At 43.7% G+C, this 20,808-nt stretch overlaps 1 protein-coding gene across 1 annotated transcript in view; it reads right to left on the reverse strand.

The window, feature by feature from the left end:
* Positions 1–6,548, reverse strand: part of Ctps2 (CTP synthase 2) — a 107,714-nt gene extending 101,166 nt beyond the window's left edge. Inside the window, 3 exon segments of the mRNA XM_028887755.2 lie at positions 1,199–1,369; positions 1,924–2,128; positions 6,507–6,548. Of these exon segments, the coding sequence (XP_028743588.1) occupies positions 1,199–1,369; positions 1,924–2,089 (337 nt within the window). The 5' untranslated portion in view covers positions 2,090–2,128; positions 6,507–6,548.
* Positions 6,549–20,808: the final 14,260 nt, after the last annotated feature.

Consider the following 20,808-nt stretch of genomic DNA (forward strand, 5'->3'; position numbering starts at 1 on the left):
GACCACTCCATAAGGGGCCTTTGCCAGTGTTGTATCACAGCAATAGAAGAGTGACTAATGGGGGCTGGAGAGGTGGCTCAGCAGTTAAGAACACCAGCTCTTCTTCCAGAGGACCTGAGTTCCATTCCCAGCACCCACACGGCAACTCACTACTGTCTGTAACTCTAGTTCCAGAGGATCCAACACAGACACACATGCAGGCAAAATACCAATACAGATAAAATAAAAATAAATAAATCATTTTTTTAGAAATCCTCCATTTGATCAGGAAGAAGCTATATTATTTAAAAAATAAAATGAAAGAAAGAAAGAAAGGTGACTAATACACAGAGGTAGGTGGATCTCTGTGGGTTCAAAGCCAGCCTGGTCTACACAGCAAGTTCCAGGCAAGCCAGATCTACACACAGGAGACTCTGTCTCAAAACCAACAAAAATAAATAAATAAAATCAGGACCTGGGGATATAGCTCAGTTAGAGTCCTTGCCTAGCCTGCACAAAGTACTGGGTCTGATCCCTAACATTCCATAAACTGCTGGGGTAGTATATTCCCATAGTCCTAGCACTTAAAGAGGTAGAGGATGGAGGATCATCACATTCAAGGTCATCCCTGGCTACATAGCAAGTTAAAGGCCAGCCTGGGCTACATGAGACCCTGTCTTCAAAGAAGAAAATTAGGCCAGGCGGTGGTGGCGCACGCCTTTAGTCCCAGCACTCGGGAGGCAGAGGCAGGCGGATCTCTGTGAGTTCGAGGCCAGCATGGGCTACCAAGTGAGTTCCAGGAAAGGCACAAAGCTACACAGAGAAACCCTGTCTCAAAAAAAAGAAAAGAAAATCAGAATTAAAATTAAAAATATTATCTGCCAAGCAGTGGTGGCTCACACCTTTAATCCCAGCACTTGGAAGGCAGAGGCAGGCAGATCTCTATGAGATCTGGTCTACAGAGTGGGTTCCATAACAGTCAGGGCTGTTACACAGAGAAACCCTGTCTTGAAAAAAAAATTAAAAATATTATCTAATAACAAAAACTGATGAAGATATATTCAGGAACATTGGAGGGCAGCAATCTTTACATTTCTGAGTGAAAAAGAAAAGAAAGCAGAGATTTTAGGGCCCACAACCTTCTCATTTCTGTTAAATATACAGTGTCCTCTGAATGATGCTTAGCATACAGGGTCCACAATGTTATGCAGTAAAATACCTTGAACAGTCTTCCCCAGGTAATCACCACGCCTCTCTTTATTGATCACATGCTGATAGATCTTCCCAGTGGTGATGTTGTTGTCTTTATAAAGATTAATGTCCAAGAATCTTTCATAATTTCCAAGGTCCAAATCAACTTCTCCGCCATCGTTTAAAACAAACACTTCACCTATGATCAAAAGGCAATGTAGAAATTAAAACTTACTTCCAACAGATTATTTTTCAATCAGGCAAGGAAACTCATACCTATAATCCCAGAACTTGTGACACTGCACTTGTACATGCACGTGCACACACACACACACACACACATTATGTATCAAGAGTTTGGGAAATACCCTTATTTTTCAAATTGAATGAATCAATAGCCTTAAGGACTTTCGAACATTTCTAAGGTATGATCCAGCAAGTCTACTTCTGGAAGCCTATACTAGAGAAATTACCCAAAACACAAGACAAGAGGATGGAGAGATGGCTCAGCAGTTAAGAGGATTTGTTGCTCTTGCAGAGGACCAGAGTTCAGGTCCCAGAGCACCCATGGCAGGTAGCTCACATCCACCTGTAAGTCCAGCTCCAGGGGACCTTTCTCTTCCAGCCTCTGTAGGCACCTGTATACACATGGCATATATAGACACATATGCACATAAATAAACATTTAAACACATACAAGAAACCACTGCAAATTACTTTAGCACTTTAAAAGGAAAAGATTCCCTTTCCTACCATGTTCATAAGGTGAGAAAGTCCCGGCATCGATGTTAATATAGGGGTCGATTTTGATGGCAGTAACTCGGAGACCACATGACTTGAGAATGGTGCCAATGCTGCTGGCGATGATCCCTTTACCAATGCCTGAGATGACTCCACCAGTAACCAGGATATACTTCATTGGCGGGTGAGTGGGTGGCTGCCAATACCCAGATGAAATCTGAAAAAAAAAAAAACAAATTAAGAATTAAGAATCGGGGGCCAGCCTTTAATCCCAGCACTTGGGAGGCAGAGGCAGGCGGATCTCTGTGAGTTCGAGGCCAGCCTGGGCTACCAAGTGAGTTCCAGGAAAGGCGCAAAGCTACACAGAGAAACCCCGTCTCGGAAAACCAAAAAAAAAAAAAAAAATAGGTAAGGTAGGCAAGCCTATGATCCCAGTACTCAGGAGACTGAGGCAAGAAGACAGTTCTGAGTTCAAACACAGCCCAGGCTACATAATGAGTTCCAAACCAGACTATGCTACAGAGTAAGACCCAGTCCCAACAACAACGTAAAGCTAGCTAGTGTGGTGGCTCACTCCTTTAGTCCCAGCTCTCGGGAGGCCAAGAGAGATTTCCCTAAACTCAAAGCCAACCTGCTCTACAGAGCAAGTCCCAGGCCAGTCATGGCTACACAGTGAGACCCTGTCTCAAAGAAGGAAAAAAAACAAACAAACTAACTAACTCAAGAGGCCAAGGCAGGGCTGCCAAGAGTTTGAGGTTAACCTGGCTACACAGGGAGTACCAGGCCAGGGCTACATAGCAAGACTGCCTGAAACAAAACCAAAAGGTATATAAATAAACGAGAGTCCAACGCAAGCATGGTAGATTACACCTAACCTGTAATCTCGGAAGACTGAAGCAGGAGGATTACCGAGACACTAGGCCAATATTGGCTACAGTGTCTCATATAAAGTTAAAAAAAAAAATCCTAAGAGAAAAAAAACTAAAGGGTCACAGAGTAGAAACATTGATTCTCTCAAGTCAGTAGAGAGCATATCAAACTCTAATTCCAAAAGCACATAGCATTTTAAATGCTCAAAAATATTGAAACAAGTTTTGGGGGTTTTGATTTTTCTTTGAGAAAGGGCTTCCCTATCTATCTTAAGCTACCCTGGAACTCATGATCCTCCTGCATCAGTTTCCCGAGGGCTGGAATTACAAATGCACACCACCACATCCAGTCTGGTGCTGCTGGGGTGGGGCGCGTGGACTTGCTGCTGCCGCTCCTGTTGCTTTCAGGCCATGGTCTCCTGTAGCCCAAGCTGGACTCCAATCCCCTGTGTAGCTAAGGCTGGCCTTGATCTCCTAGCCTTCCCGCTTCCACTTCCCACATTCTGGGATTGCAGACAAAGTATTATTTTGTAAGCCCTATCTTTTTCAGTTTTCATACAAAGTAATGGGCTTTGTTGTGACATTTTCATACACATGGATGATTACACTTTCGTTCCTTTTTAAAATTATTATTTTTCACATATGGTTACTCCACCTACATGCATATCTATACACCAAGTGCATGTCCGGTGCCTGCAGATGCCTGGAACTGGAGTCACAGACAGTTGTGAGGTGCCATGTGGGTGCTGGGAACTGAACCTATGTGCTCTGGAAGAGCAGCCAGTGTTCTTAACTACTAAGCCACCTCTCCAGCTCTCCTATACTTTTATTCATATTTGCCAACTACTACCCTCCCTTGATTTTGTGGCTTTTATTCCTGCCACTAGAAAGAAAGCTAAGGCTATTTCCTACAAGGAAAAGCAGCTGCCTTCGTTCCCTTGACTTTCCATCCACTCCAACTCGGACCTCTACCTAGCTTTGTCATGACAAACTACATTTCCCTAAGATTTAGAAGCACTGGAAAATGTTTCAAAGCTGTGCAAACTATATGTAGGCAAGACAATTACAATTTCTTAGCCTGTTTTATTATCTGGAAAGTGGAATAAAATTATCAATAGTTTGGAATATTATTTGACCCTAAAAAAGAAATGAGCTCTTATCCTAGATAGGCAGGATGCATGCCTGTAATCCCAGCACTTGGTCGGTTAAGGCAGGAGGGTCAGGAGTTCAAAGCTAGCATGAACTACATGAGACTGTCTAAAAAGAAATAACTTCGTTGCATGGGGGGGTGATATATAAAGTTAATATAACAGCGTCTCATCTATGCTTTTTCAAGTTAAGACGAAAATCTTGAATCCCAGCATTTGGGAGGCAGAGGCAGATGGAACTCTGTGAATTCAAAACCAGCCTGGTCTACAGAGTTAGTTCCAGGAGAGCCAAAACTGTTACACAGAGAAACCCTGTCTTGAAACAAACAACAAAAAAAAAAAAAAAAAAGAAGAAGAAAATCTTAATTGTCCATTTCCCAATTTGTCAAAAAACAAACCACCATGCTAGTATATTTAGGTGAGTGAATTGTAGACAACCGTTAGTTTTCTATATATTAAAAACACCATATCCCATGCTGGGCAGTGGTGGTGCACACCTTTAGTCCCAGCACTTGGGAGACAGAGCCAGGTGGATCTCTGTGAGTTCAAGGCCAGCCTGGTCAAGTTCCAGGACAGGCTTCAAAGTGACAGAGAAACCCTGTCTCTAAAAGAAAAAAAAAAACACACCATCTCCCCCTGCTTTTTTTGCATGTGCTTCTGTGTGCACACTCCTGTATTCCTGTCTGTGGGGATGCATATCAAGAGCAGCGAACAACTTCAAATGTGTCTTCCTTTGAGACATGGGTCTCTCTCTCACTGGCCTAGAGCTCCCCTATTAGGCTAGGCTGCCTGGCCAGTGAGCCCCAGAGATCTGCCTATTTCCATCTCCTCAGAACTGCAATTACAGACATGTATACTCTGCTCAGACTTTTTATATGGGTTCTGGGGATCAAACTCACATCCTCATGTTTTCGAAAGTCCTGAAAGTCCTACATAGTGAGACCAGAAGACAACTTTCAGAAATTAGTTCTCACCTTTCACTTTGTTTTGAGGCATGGTCTATGCCACCACACCCAGCAAATATATATATATATATATATATATATAATATATATAATATATATATATATAATATATATATATATATAATTATTACAGATTTAGTTTTATAGATTTTTTGCAGTCCTGAGGATTGAATGCAAGGTCTCACACATACTAGGCAAGCATTCTGCCACTGAGCTCCAGGCCCAGCTGCATTCAGCTTTTTTTTTCCCTCCTGAGACAGGGTTTCTCTGTGTAGCTTTGCGCCTTTCCTGGAGCTCACTTGGTAGCCCAGGCTGGCCTTGAACTCACAGAGATCCGCCTGGCTCTGCCTCCTGAGTGCTGGGATCAAAGGCGTGCGCCACCACCCAGCAGCATTCAGCTTTTTTACATGAGTTCTGGGAATTGAAATCAGGTCCTCAAGGCTTGCTTCGAACGCACTTTTAACTAGCTTGAGCCATTTCACTAGCCCCACAGCTGGTTTTTATGGTTTTATGCGGTGCTGGGGACTGAATGCAGGGCTTCATGTGCATGCTAGGCAAGTATCCTACCTACTGAGTTACATACCTATCCTAATCCTTTTTACCTTTCCTGAGCAAATAAGTTTGGGGGAAAAATTTAAGACTATAGGAGGAGCATCCACATTTGCACACACACACACCACAAATAATGTAATAAATATTTTAATTAAAACAAAATAGGAGGAGCCGGGCAGTAGTGGCACACACCTATAATCTCAGCTCCCGGGAGGCAGAGGCAGAGGCAGGCGGAGCTCTGTGAATTCAAGGCCAGCCTGGTCTACAGAGCAAGTTCCAGGACAGGCTCCAAAGCTACACAGAGAAACCCTGTCTCGGAAAAAAAAAAAAGAAAGAAAGAAAGAAAGAAACAGAGCAACAAAGAGATGTCATTAACAATAAATACATCTTTTCCATTTTTGGTAGCCTAGTCTGGCCTTGAACTCAAAATACAGCCATGGGCGACCACCATCCCTGGTTTACATAGTGCTATAATCAAACCCAGGATTTTCTACAAACTATAGACAAGTATCCTACTGCCTCAGCTACACTCCCATCCCTTAATAACAATGTCATTGTTGTTAGATTTTTGAGATGAGAGAATCTCACTCTGTAGTCCAGGCTAGCCTCCACCTCACTGTCCCTCTGTGTCAGACTCATCAGTGGGAGTGCTAGGAGTCACCTCCCAGAAGTCTTACAATATTTTTTTTAACCTAATGAGTTCAAAATTATAATCATTTGTTTAGAGTGCTGGTACAGGCCTGTAATACAAGCACTTGGGGTGTGGAGGCTGGAGGATGAGTTTGAGGCCAACTTGCTCTATATAAGACCCTGTCTTAAAGAAAAGAGAAACGCTGTAATGGATGCAACAATTAACTTGTGAGCTACATGTCACCAGCTTTGTACTAAGCCTTGGGGAAAAAACAAGCACATTATTAAAGCACATCTCATTTCCAACTTGCCACACATGACCAGTGGTTCCATTCCACTGTGCAGGCCTACAGCAACAGAAACACCAAGAGACATCTTTCTAATGATGTTCATTTTTAAAGTAATGTAAATCAGACACAAAAAGTACTTACTGGATAAGCCCCTTTTACGACGTTTGTGACTGGCAGGCAAAACTAAGCCAAGACGATGATCATCAAAACAGTGCAAGGGGGGTGGGCAGGGAAATGAACTGACTAGAAAGGGGGTACTAGGGACCTTTGTGGGTTGGTGGAAACCGCTAAGTCTAGTTAAATCCCACCGACCTGAGGTGAAGCGGAAAATTTCTTGGGTATAAAGTACAAGTCGGCCTCCCCCCAGGCGGTAGTGCTCAGTATGCTGAGGCCAGCTAAAGGGGTTGTTGTTTAACCTATGAGCTGATATAGAAAGCCTACTCAAAAACCGAATCATCCCTGCGGGCGGTTTCGCTTCCGCCAACGCCATCTCGGGGATCCACAAAGCAGGGAGAAGTAGGGATTGGGGGTGCAGAATCCTGTGCGGAGAGACACACCCCAGGGACGCGCCGATTTGGACCCCAGGTCACCAGCTACTGCCAGGGAACAGGCGACCGCGGCACTGGGCGCAAGTGGGCGTCCCCCAGTCCCAAAGGCCTGCTCGATCGCCAAGGTTTTCCAGCACTGTGTGCGAGAAGCGAATGGCTGTGGGCCGGGCGTGGGCACCAGCGGGAAGGGGACAAAAGCATCCAGGCCCCAAGTATGCTCCGGGCAGGGCCGAAATGGCCCCGGGGGAAATATGGTGGTCTGGGCACCGAGGCCCGAGGGGTTTCGGGGGAGGCCCGAGAAGGGAGTTACCTGTGTAGTGGCGAGGACGCCGTGGAGTGTGGCTCAAGCAGCTCCACCCAGCGGCCAGCTGGGCCTGGCGCTCACCTGTCCTGCGGGAGCAGGGACCTCATCTAGGGTGCTCTAGTCACCACGGGGTCCTGCCCGCCCCAGGAACTGAGAAGCCCTCCTCACCCACCTTCCCCTGGCGGTCCTGCAGCCGGCCGAGCTGACTCACGCTGCTTGTGAAATTGGGGGTGTTGCAGCGGTGGGGTCCAGCGATAGTACAGAACAGGCGCCTAAAAAGTGTTCCCTACGGCACAGGCAACTCCCATCACCCTCTGCTCTAGTCGCCCTTGGCCCCAGGCCACGCTCAGCCTGGGCCTGCCCCTCCCTCCCTCCTGTTGGTGAGCTAGCTTCAGCCCAACCACTATGACTTCTGGACAGCTCAGAACCTGGCCAGCAGAGCCCCTTCGCTCTCCCGCCAACTTCACTCACCACAAATGCTAGAGCGTCCCACCACAGAGCCGTCCGGGAGCCAAAAGCTGAGAAAGGAGAAAAACAAAGCCCAATTCTTGCCTAGGGGCTCACCGCCCATCTACATGTCCATTGGTAAATGAACTTCCTTAGCACGAAGTTAGGGAGAGAGGAGGAGCGGAGGGAAGTGGGAGAGAAGGCTTCCAATGTGACGGTGGGGGAGTGTTGAAAAGATAAGTGTGGCAAAGGACACCGGAGGTGGTTTCAGGTGAAGAAAGGGAGAAAACAGCTGAAAAAGGAAGGAACTAACTAGACACAGATTTGAAGGGAGCTGAAATTTTAGGGAACCCGTGTAAGTTTTGTTTCTTTGGTTGTTGTTGTTGTTGTTGTTCCTTTGGGGTTTTGTTGGCTAGTTTCTCTTTTGGTTTTTGAGACAGGCTAGGGCTGGAGATGCAGCTAATTTGGTAGAGTGCTTGCCTAGCAAACACAAGATCACATATCGTATCTTCAACACACAGCATCGATCTGCCACGATGGCACATATCTATAATCGCAGCAATGGAAAATAGAAACAAGAGGATCATAAGTTCAAGATCCTCCTTGGGTACTTAGTAAATTCGAGGCCAGCCTGGGTTATGTGAGACCTTAGGAATAGAAAAGAGGTCCACTATGTTCACCCTGGCTGACCTGGAGCTCAATGTGTAGAAGGCCAGGATGGTCTCAAACTTAAAGCAATCTCCTCCCCTTGCCTCCCAAATGATCATGAAATTTTTGAATAACCAGGATAAAACAAGACTCACCACTTAGACAAATATTCTTTGAAGACCTAGTGGAGTTTAGAAAGGCAATTGTGCACTGATGTCCAGTTATAACATATATAAATATAGTTGACGGCTAAAACCAGTTTGCTGGTGGTGTCAAGTGGGCCAAGTGGGAGCCTCTTTAAAGAATTTCATTGTAGTGGAGGGCCAAAGGTCGAGTCCTAGAGTACACAGACTGAAGGCAGCGAGAGCCTACCGGGCAGAGAGAAAGGCAGAGGGGCCTGAAGGGAGCAAAAGCACAGGTGAGTTTAGCAGCAGAGGCTGTGATGCTGAAGGTCAAGATTTCAAAGGAAAGCCAGGCTTGGGGGCTTACGTCCATCATCCCAGCACTTAGGACTCAGAGAAAGGCAAGTTCCAGTCCAGCTGGGGATACATAGCAAGACCCTGTCTCAAATTTTAAAATATAGAGGGCCAGAGAGATGACTCCGTGGTTAAAAGTAGTTCCTGCTCTTGAGGAGGACTCAGATTCAGTTCTCAGCACCCACATCAGACAAGCAGTTCACAACCACCTGGAACTCCAGCCCCCGAAGAATTCCACTCCTCTAGCCCCTTATGGCACTTGCACCTGGCATCTGCACACACCAACACACAGAAACAAAACTAAAAAGAAAACAGATGGGGGAGGGGGAAGAGGGCTCAGTGATTTGACACTTCCATACAAACCTGAGGACTTGAGTTCAATTCCTAGAACCTACATGTTGGAAGGAGAGAGCAAACTCCACTAAGATGTCCTTTGACTTACACATGGGGGCTGTAACAGAATCTCAATCAATCTCTCTCTCTCTCTCTCTCTCTCTCTCTCTCTCTCTCTCTCTCTCTCTCTCTCTCTCTCTCTCTCTCTCTCTCTCTCTCTCTCTAATTAAAATAAGGGTGGAGAGATGGTTCAGTGATTAACAACCACTGACTGCTGTTCCCGAAGTCACATGGTGGCTCACAACCATCTGTAATGAGATCTGGTGCCCTCTTCTGGCCTGCAGGCATACATGCAGGCAGGACACTGTATACATAATAAATAAATAAATCTTTTAAAAGAATTAAAATAAATTTTAAAAGGGTACGGGGTTATAACTCACTTGGTAGAGAGTACCTGCCTGGCATACACGAGATCCTGAGTTTGATTCCCAAGCACCACATAAAGCCAGTGTGGTAGTACTGGCCTGTATTCCCAGCATTTGTGAGATAGAAACAAGAGGATAAGAAGTTCAAAGTCATCCTCAACTACCCGGTGAGCTAGAAGCAAGGCTGGCTTACATGAGAACCTGTGTCAACAATAAATAAATACATGAGAGGCTGGAGAGATGGCGCATTGGTTAACAGGCTGCTCTTCCGGAGGACTCAGCTTCAATTCCCAGCATCCACACGGCAGCCTAGCACAGTCTGTAACTCCAGTTCCAGGGGATAGTACACCTTCTTCAGGCCACTGCAGGCACCAGGCATGAATGCTGTGCACAGAAATACAGGCAAAATAAAATAAATATTGCCACTGTTCACAATAGCTAGGAAATGGAAATAACCTAAATGTCCTTCAAGGGAAACATAGAAAAAAAATGAGGGGAGAGAGATAAATACAGAAGAAGGAGGGTGGAGACTAAAATAATAGTAAAGATACCTTCCAAAAGTCATAAAGCATCATATTATTATCTACCAAAAATTACATGTAATACATATAAGTCTGTCCATACTTATACAGTTTAAGTGAAAATTTTCCATCTGGGCTGATAATGTTCCCTCCAAGAGCAATAGACCATCTAACAAAACTCCAACAGCAGGCATGGGAAGCTCCCTTTTGAATTGTTGGTCCAGGTTGTCCAAGAGACTCCCAAAACATTATAAGCTATTGATGTTGCCCTTGGTTGCCTCTCACAGTTGGAAGCAAATCCCTTTTGAAGAAGACACGATGAACTTCAGAAACAGGGCCCAGAAATCCCTGAGCTGGATCTGACCTAAAAGCTTCCTCCCTGAGGACTAGCTTTCATGGTGCCATGCAAGCTTCCAGGAAGGAAGCACCGACAGTCTCACTCAGCTATAACACCTATGAACCACAAGGACCAGCATGGCACAATAACCTAAGGGTACAGGAGTGGCACATGTAGTAGGAAGGCTTCTCCGGTCCCAGCAGGCCCTCACAGCCCCATGGCCCGCTTATAAAATAATCACTCAGAAGTTTATATTAATTATAACTGCTTGGCCATTAGCTCAGGCTTATTACTGACTAGATCTTACACTTAAATTAACCCATAATTCTTATTTATGTTTAGCCACGTGGCTTGGTACCTTTTCTCAGCTCTGCCTTGTCATCTTGCTTCCTCTGTGTCTGGCTGGCGACTCCTGACTCAGCCTTCCACTTCCCAGAATTCTCCTCTCTGCTTACCCCATCTATACTTCTTGCCTGGCTACTAGCCAATCAGCATTTTATTTATCAACCAATCAGAGCATATTCACATCATACAGAAAGATATCCCACAACACTTCCCCTTTTCTGTCTAATCAAAAAGGAGAGTTTTAACTTTAACATAATAGAACAGTTATCAAGCATGAATTATAGTTACAATATCTAATCTATTTGTATTTGACAAAATTAAGGAAAATATTCTATCTATCCTATATTTGTGAGTCTAAGGTTTCATATCTAATTTATCTTTTATCATAACCAAGGAAAATCATAACTATCTAGTCTTCAAATACATCAAAGACCTCAGAAGAATATAATATTACCTAAGTAAACAGGAAGAGCATTGTAAGCAACTTCCAAAATTCTGGAAATGACAGACATAGCTGCCTGCCTGGACAGTCTTCCAAACTTCTTCTGTAACGTTGGTGCATCCATCTTCAGCCTAGAGTCTCCCAGTTGCTTCTCTCTGTGTCCTATAGAATGTCTGGCAGTCTCCTCTGCGAAGCAGGAACCTGAAGGACCATCTCGCCTTGCAAAGTTCAGTGATCACCTTCCTATGGGTCCTGCATGTCCAGTCAATACAACATTTTGTCAAGCATTCCAGGCAAGAACAGTTTCTTGCCCAAATGGCTATTTTTGCCAAGAAGAAGATAAACTCCATATGGAGTGTTTTCGACGCCCATCTTTCTCTTTGAAGTAAAATGGTACTGGCAGGAGCAGATGCATCTTATTGTCCAGGAAAGTCTAAGTTATTAAAACATTTTAAATGCCATATTCTGTAGGTCTTTGAAGTGTTTGAAGATTACCTATCTATCTGAAATATATCTATGTATACCAGAAAACTTAACTAACATGGCTATAAGTTTGACTATCATAGATGACTAATTATTAACCTGTATTTTTAATTAAATATTACAATTTTAAATGAGCTGCACAAACATAATACATTAAACAAGAGTAGAAATATACATATAGTATAACAAAATTAACTTCAAATTTGCATCAATAAACTAAAATCCATAGCAATGTAAAACATTGTAAATGAGTTGTTACTCTTTATCCTTTCATATCTATAATAGGCACATGTTGGTGGTAACCAGCAGCTCTCTAATTGAACTTAAGGCTCATTCAACAGGAGGGAAATCATGCCTGGTACTGGAAACCTAGTCAACCACCTAGGGCTAGTAAAGTCATGGGTCTTGGAGGAGAAACAACCACTACTTTACAAAAAAGAAAAGTGAGGGGGACCATAATCCCTAACTACACTCTAAATATTTATCCTTACACCCACAGACAAATTTAGTTTTTTCCTTCACCAAGGAAACTTCTCTTTACAAAAGCTAGAGACCATTACAGAAAACCACAACCAATCAAAATACAGAGAATAAGAGATCCTGTGGTGTCAAGTGCCAACTGATACATCTACAACACAATTCCTACACCTAAGGCTGAGGGATCACTTTGGAAGAGTCTGAAAGACTGTGAGAGCCAAACAGGAAGTTGCCTGTAAGATTCTGTCTCCTAGAAATATGTCAGAGGGCAAACAAATGGAAACACATGAACTATGAACCAAAGGCTGAGGGGCCCCCAGCTGGATCAGGCCCTCTGAATAGGTGAGACAGTTGTTTAGCTTGACCAGTTTGGGAGGCATCTAGGCAGTGGTACCAGGTCCTGTGCTCATTGCATGAGTTGGCTGTTTGAAACCTGGGACTTATGCAGGGGCACTTGGCTTAGTCTGGGAGGAAGGGACCGCACCTGCCTGGACTGAGTCTACCAGGTTGATTGCAGTCCTCGGGGGAGGCTTTGCCCTGGAGGAGGTGGGAATGGGGGGGTGGCTGGGGGTAAGGGGAGGGTGTGGGAGGGGGGAGATTAGGGGAACCCATGACTGATATGTAGAACTGAATGGTATTGTAAAATAAAATAAATAAAATTAAAAAAAATATGGCAGAGGGGCTTATACCCATGAAGTCTCATCGACACAGCTGCCTAAGCAGGACCTGAACAACAATGACACAAAGGACATGCTGACATGGGGGGGAAGAAAGCTCAGGGGGCTTCAACCCTAGACAAAGAACTGCGGGCAACTAGGGAATGTAGAGTGGGAGAAAAGGTCTTTCACAGAGAAGAGCCCCAATAGGTTCTCCAATACCAAATGGTCAGCCCTAAGATGATATACACACAGGTAACATAACATTGTAGAGATTGGGCAGGTTGTATTTATATATTTATGGATATATATATATACATATTTAGGAATATAAATATGTAAGAATTTATATATGTAAGAAAAAAGAAAACAAGGCCATGAATTTGCTACAGAATGAGATCCTGTCATAAAAATGAATAAAAATAAATAAGGTCAAAGAAGTTGGCTCATTGGGTAAAAGCATTTGCAGCACAAACCTGGCAATCTAAGGTCAATACTCAAAATCCATAATAAAAAAAAAAAGGTAGAAGGCCGGGCGGTGGTGGCGCACGCCTTTAATCCCAGCACTCGGGAGGCAGAGGCAGGCGGATCTCTGTGAGTTCGCGGCCAGCCTGGGCTACCAAGTGAGCGCCAGGAAAGGCGCAAAGCTACACAGACAAACCCTGTCTCGAAAAACCAAAAAAAAAAAAAAAAAAAAAAAGGTAGGAGAGCACAAACTGCACAAAAGTTGTTCTTTGACCTCCACACACATTCCCCTAAACACACATATCATATACATATACTATAATAATTTTAAAAATAAATATAAGTAAATAAAGATTTAAAAGGAGAAGCAATTCCAAAGATGAGACAGTTTAGGGTACACCAGCTGAAATGCAATAAAATTTGAGATAAACGGTCAAGGAGATGGCTCAGCCAGTAAGGTCCTTGTTACCAAACCTGTAGACCTGAGTCTGATCCTTGGGACCCACAGAGCAGAAAGAGAGAACTTATTCCTGAAAACTGCCCTCTGTCCTCCCTCCAGGAGCCATGGCATGTCCACATAGCTATATAAACACAAACACAAAACAAAATACATTTTTAAAAGAAAGGAAACTGAGACGGGGATGGTGTTAGAATTCCTAGCCACTCCCCCAGCTACAAGACCCCGCATGTACTGTCCAGTAGCCAGGCAAGATGCTCAGCCATCCTAGAGCCTTACATCCTGCATAATCCCTGTGCTTCGTGACCACGTAATGATGACGTAATCTGCACGCAGTGTGGTCACACAATCTATGTGCATGCGTTGCATAGCTACATAAACCCATATGCGAATGTGCGGTGGAGGGGGCTATAAAAGTGGGTTCCACCTATTCCTCTGCTCTCTTCCTGCACGATCATTCCATAGGCCTCTGCACACCCCTTCTATTCCCTTCCCTTAATAAACTCTTATAGTGGGTTTCGTTGTGCCTCGTGGCTTCTCTGGCATGATAAACAGCACTGCTTAATAAATAACATTGCGCCACTTAATCAGATGGGGCTTGTGGAGCTGGAGGGAAGCAACAAGAAGACTCAAGAGGCTTATAGCAAAACCTGCCAACCTGAGTTCAGTCTCCAGAACCCACCTCTGATCTATACACACATCCTTTAGCAAATCATGCCCACAAAGACGGACACACACACACACACACACACACACACGCACACGCACACGCACACGCACACGCACACACACACACACACACACACACACACACACACACACACAATGTAAAGAAAATTGAGATAAGGCATCCCTGGAATCAAGTCTTGAACAGCATTGCCTGTGTGGTGTTGGATGTGGGAGGGTGGAGAGTGGCAAGGCAGAAAGATAGTGAAGTCGAAGGGGTTAACTGAGGCCAAGGCACTTTGCAAAATGTAAGAGAGTGCCCCTAATATTAGCAGGAAGGTAGACTCTGGCTGCATAACAAAAGACAAAGATTGGCTGGGAGGTGGTGGCACATGCCTTTAATCCCAGCACTGGGAAGGCAGGGGCAGGCGGATCTCTGTGAGTTTGAGGCCAGCCTGGGCTACCTAGTGAGTTCCAAGAAAGGCGCAAAGCTACACAGAGAAACCCTGTCTCGAGAAACCAAAAAAAAAAAAAAAAAGGACAAAGATTTATTAATGCAATTTCTTCCCATGGAGGATGAAAAAGCAGCCTTACCAAAAACAGCAAGGGTTTGGAATTGAGGAGTCAATTTCTGGGAAAAAACACAGAGGTATCACTCCACTTGGTATCCTTGCAAGAGCCACAAATATCCATGGGAAAAAGATAAAACAGTATTACTTGTGGGGGTCCACAGAGGCTCCCTAGTAAGGCCTTGCTCAAGATCAGAAAGTCTAAGCTTTCTTTGCCCAGCAGGGCTGCATAATGGGATGATTTGGCCAAGGGCATGGTTACCAGGCTACCGGGTGTTTTGAAGGGTCTACACTTGTTGGTACTTTAAACCTCAACCTTGAAAGGTGTGGTCTTTTGCCCCTCTCCTTGCTGATGTTTCAAAAACCCATCATGAATCAACTCGGTGTCTCCATCTATATTTCTATCTAATGCTTCCTCATTACTCACTCCTCCCCCAGGAACGCTTCAACAGGTTGGAAGTGGTCTCCTACAATTACTGACAATAAAACAAATAGAAATTTTTTTAAAAAAAAAAATTGGATCACATCTTACTACTTCAATTCCTGTTTACAGGCAGAAAAAAAAAAACTATGATTCTCTGATTGGCTTTGGTTTGATTTTGGTTAAGATCCTTCATATGAAGGGTAAGGGTCTTACATATGAAAAATGACCTTCAAATTCTTCATCCTCCTGCCTCAGCTCTCAGTGCTGGGATTACAGGCATATACCACTACATCTGGCTGATGCCCCTTTTAGAATGAAGAACCTGAGCCTCAGCAATGTGAAATGTTAATCAAAGGTACATTAATTAAAAGAAGTTGCCCTTTAATCCCAGCACTCGGAAGGCAGAGGCAGGTGGATCTCTTTGAATTCAAGGCCAACCTGGTCTACAGAGTGAGTTCCAGGACAGGCCCCAAAGCTACACATAGAATCCCTGTCTTGAAAAACCACACAAACACACACACACACAAAAAAAAAAAAAACCTAAGGATTTAGGATGTGGTTCAGTGGAACAGGGCTTGCCTAGCTATGCCCAAGAGTTTTGGTTTTATTGCCAACACCTCAAAAAAAATCAAAGTGTATCTATTCATAACTACTACTGACATAACACTGTGCTAGACTCTCAAGATGGTTTTTAGAAAGTCATCATTATGCTGATTGCCAATAATTTCTTTTTTAAGATTTATTTATTTATTATGTATATAGTGTTCTGCCTGCAGGCTGGAAGAGGGAACTGGATCTCATTACAGATAGTTTGTGAGCCACCATGTGGTTGCTGGGAATTGAACTCAGGACCTCTGGAGGAGTAGCCAGTGCTCTTAACCCCTGAGCCATCTCTCCAGCCCTTTTTTTGGTTTTTCAAGACAGGGATTTTTTCTCTGTAGCCCTGCCTGTCTAGCTCACGAAGATACACAGATATATACATAAATAAATAATAATTTTTTTAAATTACTTTTCAAAGTTCACTCTCTGGCACGCTCGCCACCCCAAAAGACCCAAAATGTCAAGATTATTCACCTACTAAATGGTGGTAGGATTAGAACCCCTATCTTGGGCTTCTGATTCCAATTCTACACTCTTTCCAAATGTGCTTAAACACCATTTGCTGAAAATTGTCAATAATTTCAGGTTCTCACAGACTTTGAGCCAAGAAGCTGAGTGTGGTGGCATACACCTTTAATTCCAGCACTCCAGAGGTGAGGATCTCTGAGTTCAAGGCCAGCCTGGTCTACAGAGCCAGTTCCAGGACAGCCAGGGTTACACAGAGAAACCCTGTCCCCGGAGAAAAAAAGAACCGCCAAGATAGGCATTGATCCTAAGAACCGCCAAGATAGGCACTGATCCTAAGACGACATCTAGCTTTTGAAGCTGAATCAATACCCCAACCTTAAAAACAGGTTAGAGGGTCTGTGAGGTGACTTAGCCCACAAGAGCACTTGCACCAAATCTGATACCCCCACGCTACATTCCCAGGACTCATGTGTTGGAATGAGAGAACCGATTCTCCAAAGTTCTCCTCAGATCTCAGAAAGTGCCGTAGTTGGCACCCGCCACCCATAAATAACTACAATTTAAAAAAAAATAGAATGTCATCAATACCATCAAAGCGCACCCTTAAAATGGTTAAAATGGCAAGTCTTGTTACATTTCCCAACAAGTTTAAAAGTAAATAGTATGTTAAATACTTATACCATTGTCTTTTTTCCCTCCTTGGCTGTCTGAGGGAGAGCAGGACATGGGCGAAGCTCCGCCGGAGCCCCTCAAGGAAAATCCGGTCGTTAGGGCTCTAAAGTTGTTTAAATGACGAAACAAATGGCTTTTGTCTGAACCGGAAATACCTTCTGACCACATGCCGGAAGTGCGAAGCACCTGACCTTTCTAACGTGGATTATTCAAAGATGCCTGCTCACTGAAAGAGATCACGCTAGCTCTTTCTACATAAAATAAAAATCCTTTTAATAAATTTTATTTAATAGTCAGGTGTGGTGGTGCATACCTTTCATTCCAGCACTCGGGAGGCAGAGGCAGGCGGATCTCCGAGTTCGAGGCCATTCTGATGATGAGAGCGAGTTCCAGGACAGCCAGAGCTACACAAAGAAATCCTGTTTCGAAAAGCAAAACAAACAAAAAAGTTTTATTTAGTATTAGTGTGTATGTGCATAATGAATGGAGAGCTGTGTATGCATGCACCTAGAGGTCTGAGGACAACTTTCTGGAGAAGGGTCTTTCCTGCTTTTAGGTGAGTTCCGAGGCTCGAACTCAGGTAACCAGACATGCACAACAAGTGCCTTAACTCACTGAGCCAGCTTACTGCATCTATATAAATATATATATTTAAATGGGGGGGGGGCTGGATTGATGGCTCAGAGGTTAAGTGTGCTTGTTGCTCTAACCAGAGACCGGAGTTCTATTCGCAGCACCCACAACCACCTGTAACTTCAGCTCCAAGGCATCTAACACTTCTAGTCTCTGTGGGCACTTGCTCTCGCATGCACATGCTCACACACATACATATAATTAAAAATAAATAAAAGTAACATTTTTAAAAAGGGGGTATAACTGGCTGGGGCATGCTTTTAATACCAGCACTGGTGAGGCAGAGGCAGGCAGATTCCTATGAGGTCAAGGCCAGCCAGTCAATTCCAGGCTAGGCAAACGCACATGATGAAACCTTGTCTCAAAAATAAAATAAAGTAATTTAAAATTATATCTCTATGTCCAGTGAGATGGCTCAGCAGGTAAGGGTGCATGCTGCTAAGCCTTGTTGTGGTATATTCCTTTTTACTGTGTGAAGATTTGTCACTGTGATTGATTTAATAAAGAGCTGAATGGCCATTCTTAGCTAGGCAGGAAGAGTTTAGGTGGGACTTGTGGGGACAGAGAGGACTCAGAGAGGAAGAAGGACAGAGTCATCAACCTGACATGGAGGAATCAAGGATGGGCAGAGTACAGAGTAAAGGTAACTGGGCCACATAAAAGAACATAGCTAAAGAAATGGGTTAATTTAAGTTATAAGAACTAGTTAGGAGAAAGCCTAAGCTAAGGTCAAGCTTTCATAATGAATAATAAGTCTCCCTGTCATTATTTGTTGTGGGAGCCCGTTCTCGGGTTGCTTGTGACTTTACCCAGCAGGTCCGAATAGAGGATGATCAGGACCACCGGCCTGAGTGCAGGTGTCTGAGATGGTCTGCACTTGGCTGTGCTGGGGGAGGAGGTCTTTTGCTCCAACCCTTGGCGTCTCTATAAAAACCCTGGGCCAGAGACAGTCAGGGCCCGTTGGAATAGGTTCCAGGCCCTCTCGAGGCTATCCTTTATTTTCTATCTGTTTATCTCCGCGATATTCTCCACAATAAATCCTTCTATCTAATATTTCCTGCTGCTTGCACTCAAGAAAACTCTGGAGAGCTGTGGGGGTGGTGGGTAAATGCCCCACAATTTGTGAGCTCGCAGTCCTGATGAGAAAGTTTGTCTGCAAAGCCTGACTACCTGAATTGGGCCGCTAAGACCCACATGGTAGAAGAGTAGTTGTCCTCTGCCCTCCACACATGTGCCATAGCATGTGAGTATGCACAATCGCATACACATGTGCAGTAAATAAATAATAAGTTTATGGCAGGTGAGGTGGCTCAGAAAGTAAAGATAGTTGCCACCAAATGACACACAAACACATACACACACACACACACACACACACACACACACACTAATAATTTTTTAACTTAAAAGCCAGAAGACTGAAGATATGGCTCAGCAATGAATAATGCTCACTCTTCTTTCCAAGGACCATGGTTTAATTCCCAACACTCTCACATCAGGTGGCTCACAACTTCCTATAATTCCAGATCCAGGGAATCCAATGTGTTCTGGCTCTGCGGGTGTCTACATGCACATGGTTCACATAAACTCATGCAGGCACATATATACACATAAAAATAAATAAGCAAATATTTTTAAATATTTAAATCCATATACACATAAACATAAATATTTTACTGTATGTTTTAAGCAGGTGAATTGCAAGATATTTGAATTATATTTCAATAAACCTATTAGGAGTTGTGATAGTTTGGGCATGTCAAGCTGAAGTTCAGGATCTGAATAAAAAGTAAATACAGGTCAGTCTGGAGAACTAGACCACTGGGAAATCAGAATTATAATCAGTTCCTCCATTTATTTCCAAAGATCACTGGAATTGTCAAAATGGTAGGGGAAGGCAGACTCATGGGTGCAGGCAGAGGTTCTCTATGTCTCAGCAGTTGCTCCCAATTATCAATGTGAATGCTCAGTAAAGACAGATCCAGATGAAAAAAACCTCTAAATGGGTTACAGTGTGTTTAAAAATATACATAGGCTTGGGAGAGAGAATAGATAAGGGTATATATACAGTCAAATAATAGTTAAATAATAAACTATTAAAAATAGTTTAAAAATAATAAAGTCCTTAAAAAGAAAGTAATGAAAAATATAATAAGCCACATAAAAATGGGAAATACACAGAGAGGCTGGATTTTGTATATTATTGTGTTATCTTTAGATTTTCTGACTGCTAATGAAGGAACAACAGCTGCTAAGACACATTGGATTATGAAAACTGCTTTATTAAACCAAACTTTATATTTTATATTTTAAAAATGTCTTGCTGTAGCCGGGCGGCGGTGGGGCACGCCTTTAATCCCAGCACTCAGGAGGCAGAGCCAGGCTGATCGCTGTGAGTTCGAGGCCAGCCTGGGCTACCAAGTGAGCTCCAGGAAAGGCGCAAAACTACACAGAGAAACCCTGTCTCGAAAAAAACCAAAAAAAAAAAATGTCTTGCCGGACAGTGGTGGCACACGCCTTTAATCCCAGTACTCAGGAGGCAGAGGCAGGCAGATCTCTGTGAGTTTGAGGCTAGCCTGGTCTACAAAGCAAGTTCCAGGAAAGGCACAAAGCTACACAGAGAAACCCTGTCTTCAAAATGGAAGTCAAAAATATGCTACTTTGGGGAAGAGGTTATACTTTTATTTCCACAGGAGATGAGAGACTGTGAATTCACTCCAAGTTGATAGAGATCAGGTTTGATTGGGGAAGACCCCCTTAAAAATCCTGGCTACAGACATAAAGAAATAAACCTAGAAAAACTACAAAAATGTAATATATATTTTACCTGCTCAAACATAAAACAAAGAATCATCTTTGGCTAACTTGTATACACACAGTCTGTACTTGTATTAATACAAAAATGTATTCACAAGAGATGAATCTTATACTGCTATGTCAGCTGCAAGCACTGTGAACCTTAGTGTATGGTGGTAGCCCATAGTGGTTGGTGGCTGGCTCCTCCCCGATTGATTCCCTGAGGGCTTAGCCTCATGGTGGAGGTACTG

The sequence above is a fragment of the Peromyscus leucopus genome, chromosome X (assembly GCF_004664715.2).
Source record: "Peromyscus leucopus breed LL Stock chromosome X, UCI_PerLeu_2.1, whole genome shotgun sequence".
In the NCBI taxonomy this organism is placed as follows: domain Eukaryota; kingdom Metazoa; phylum Chordata; class Mammalia; order Rodentia; family Cricetidae; genus Peromyscus; species Peromyscus leucopus.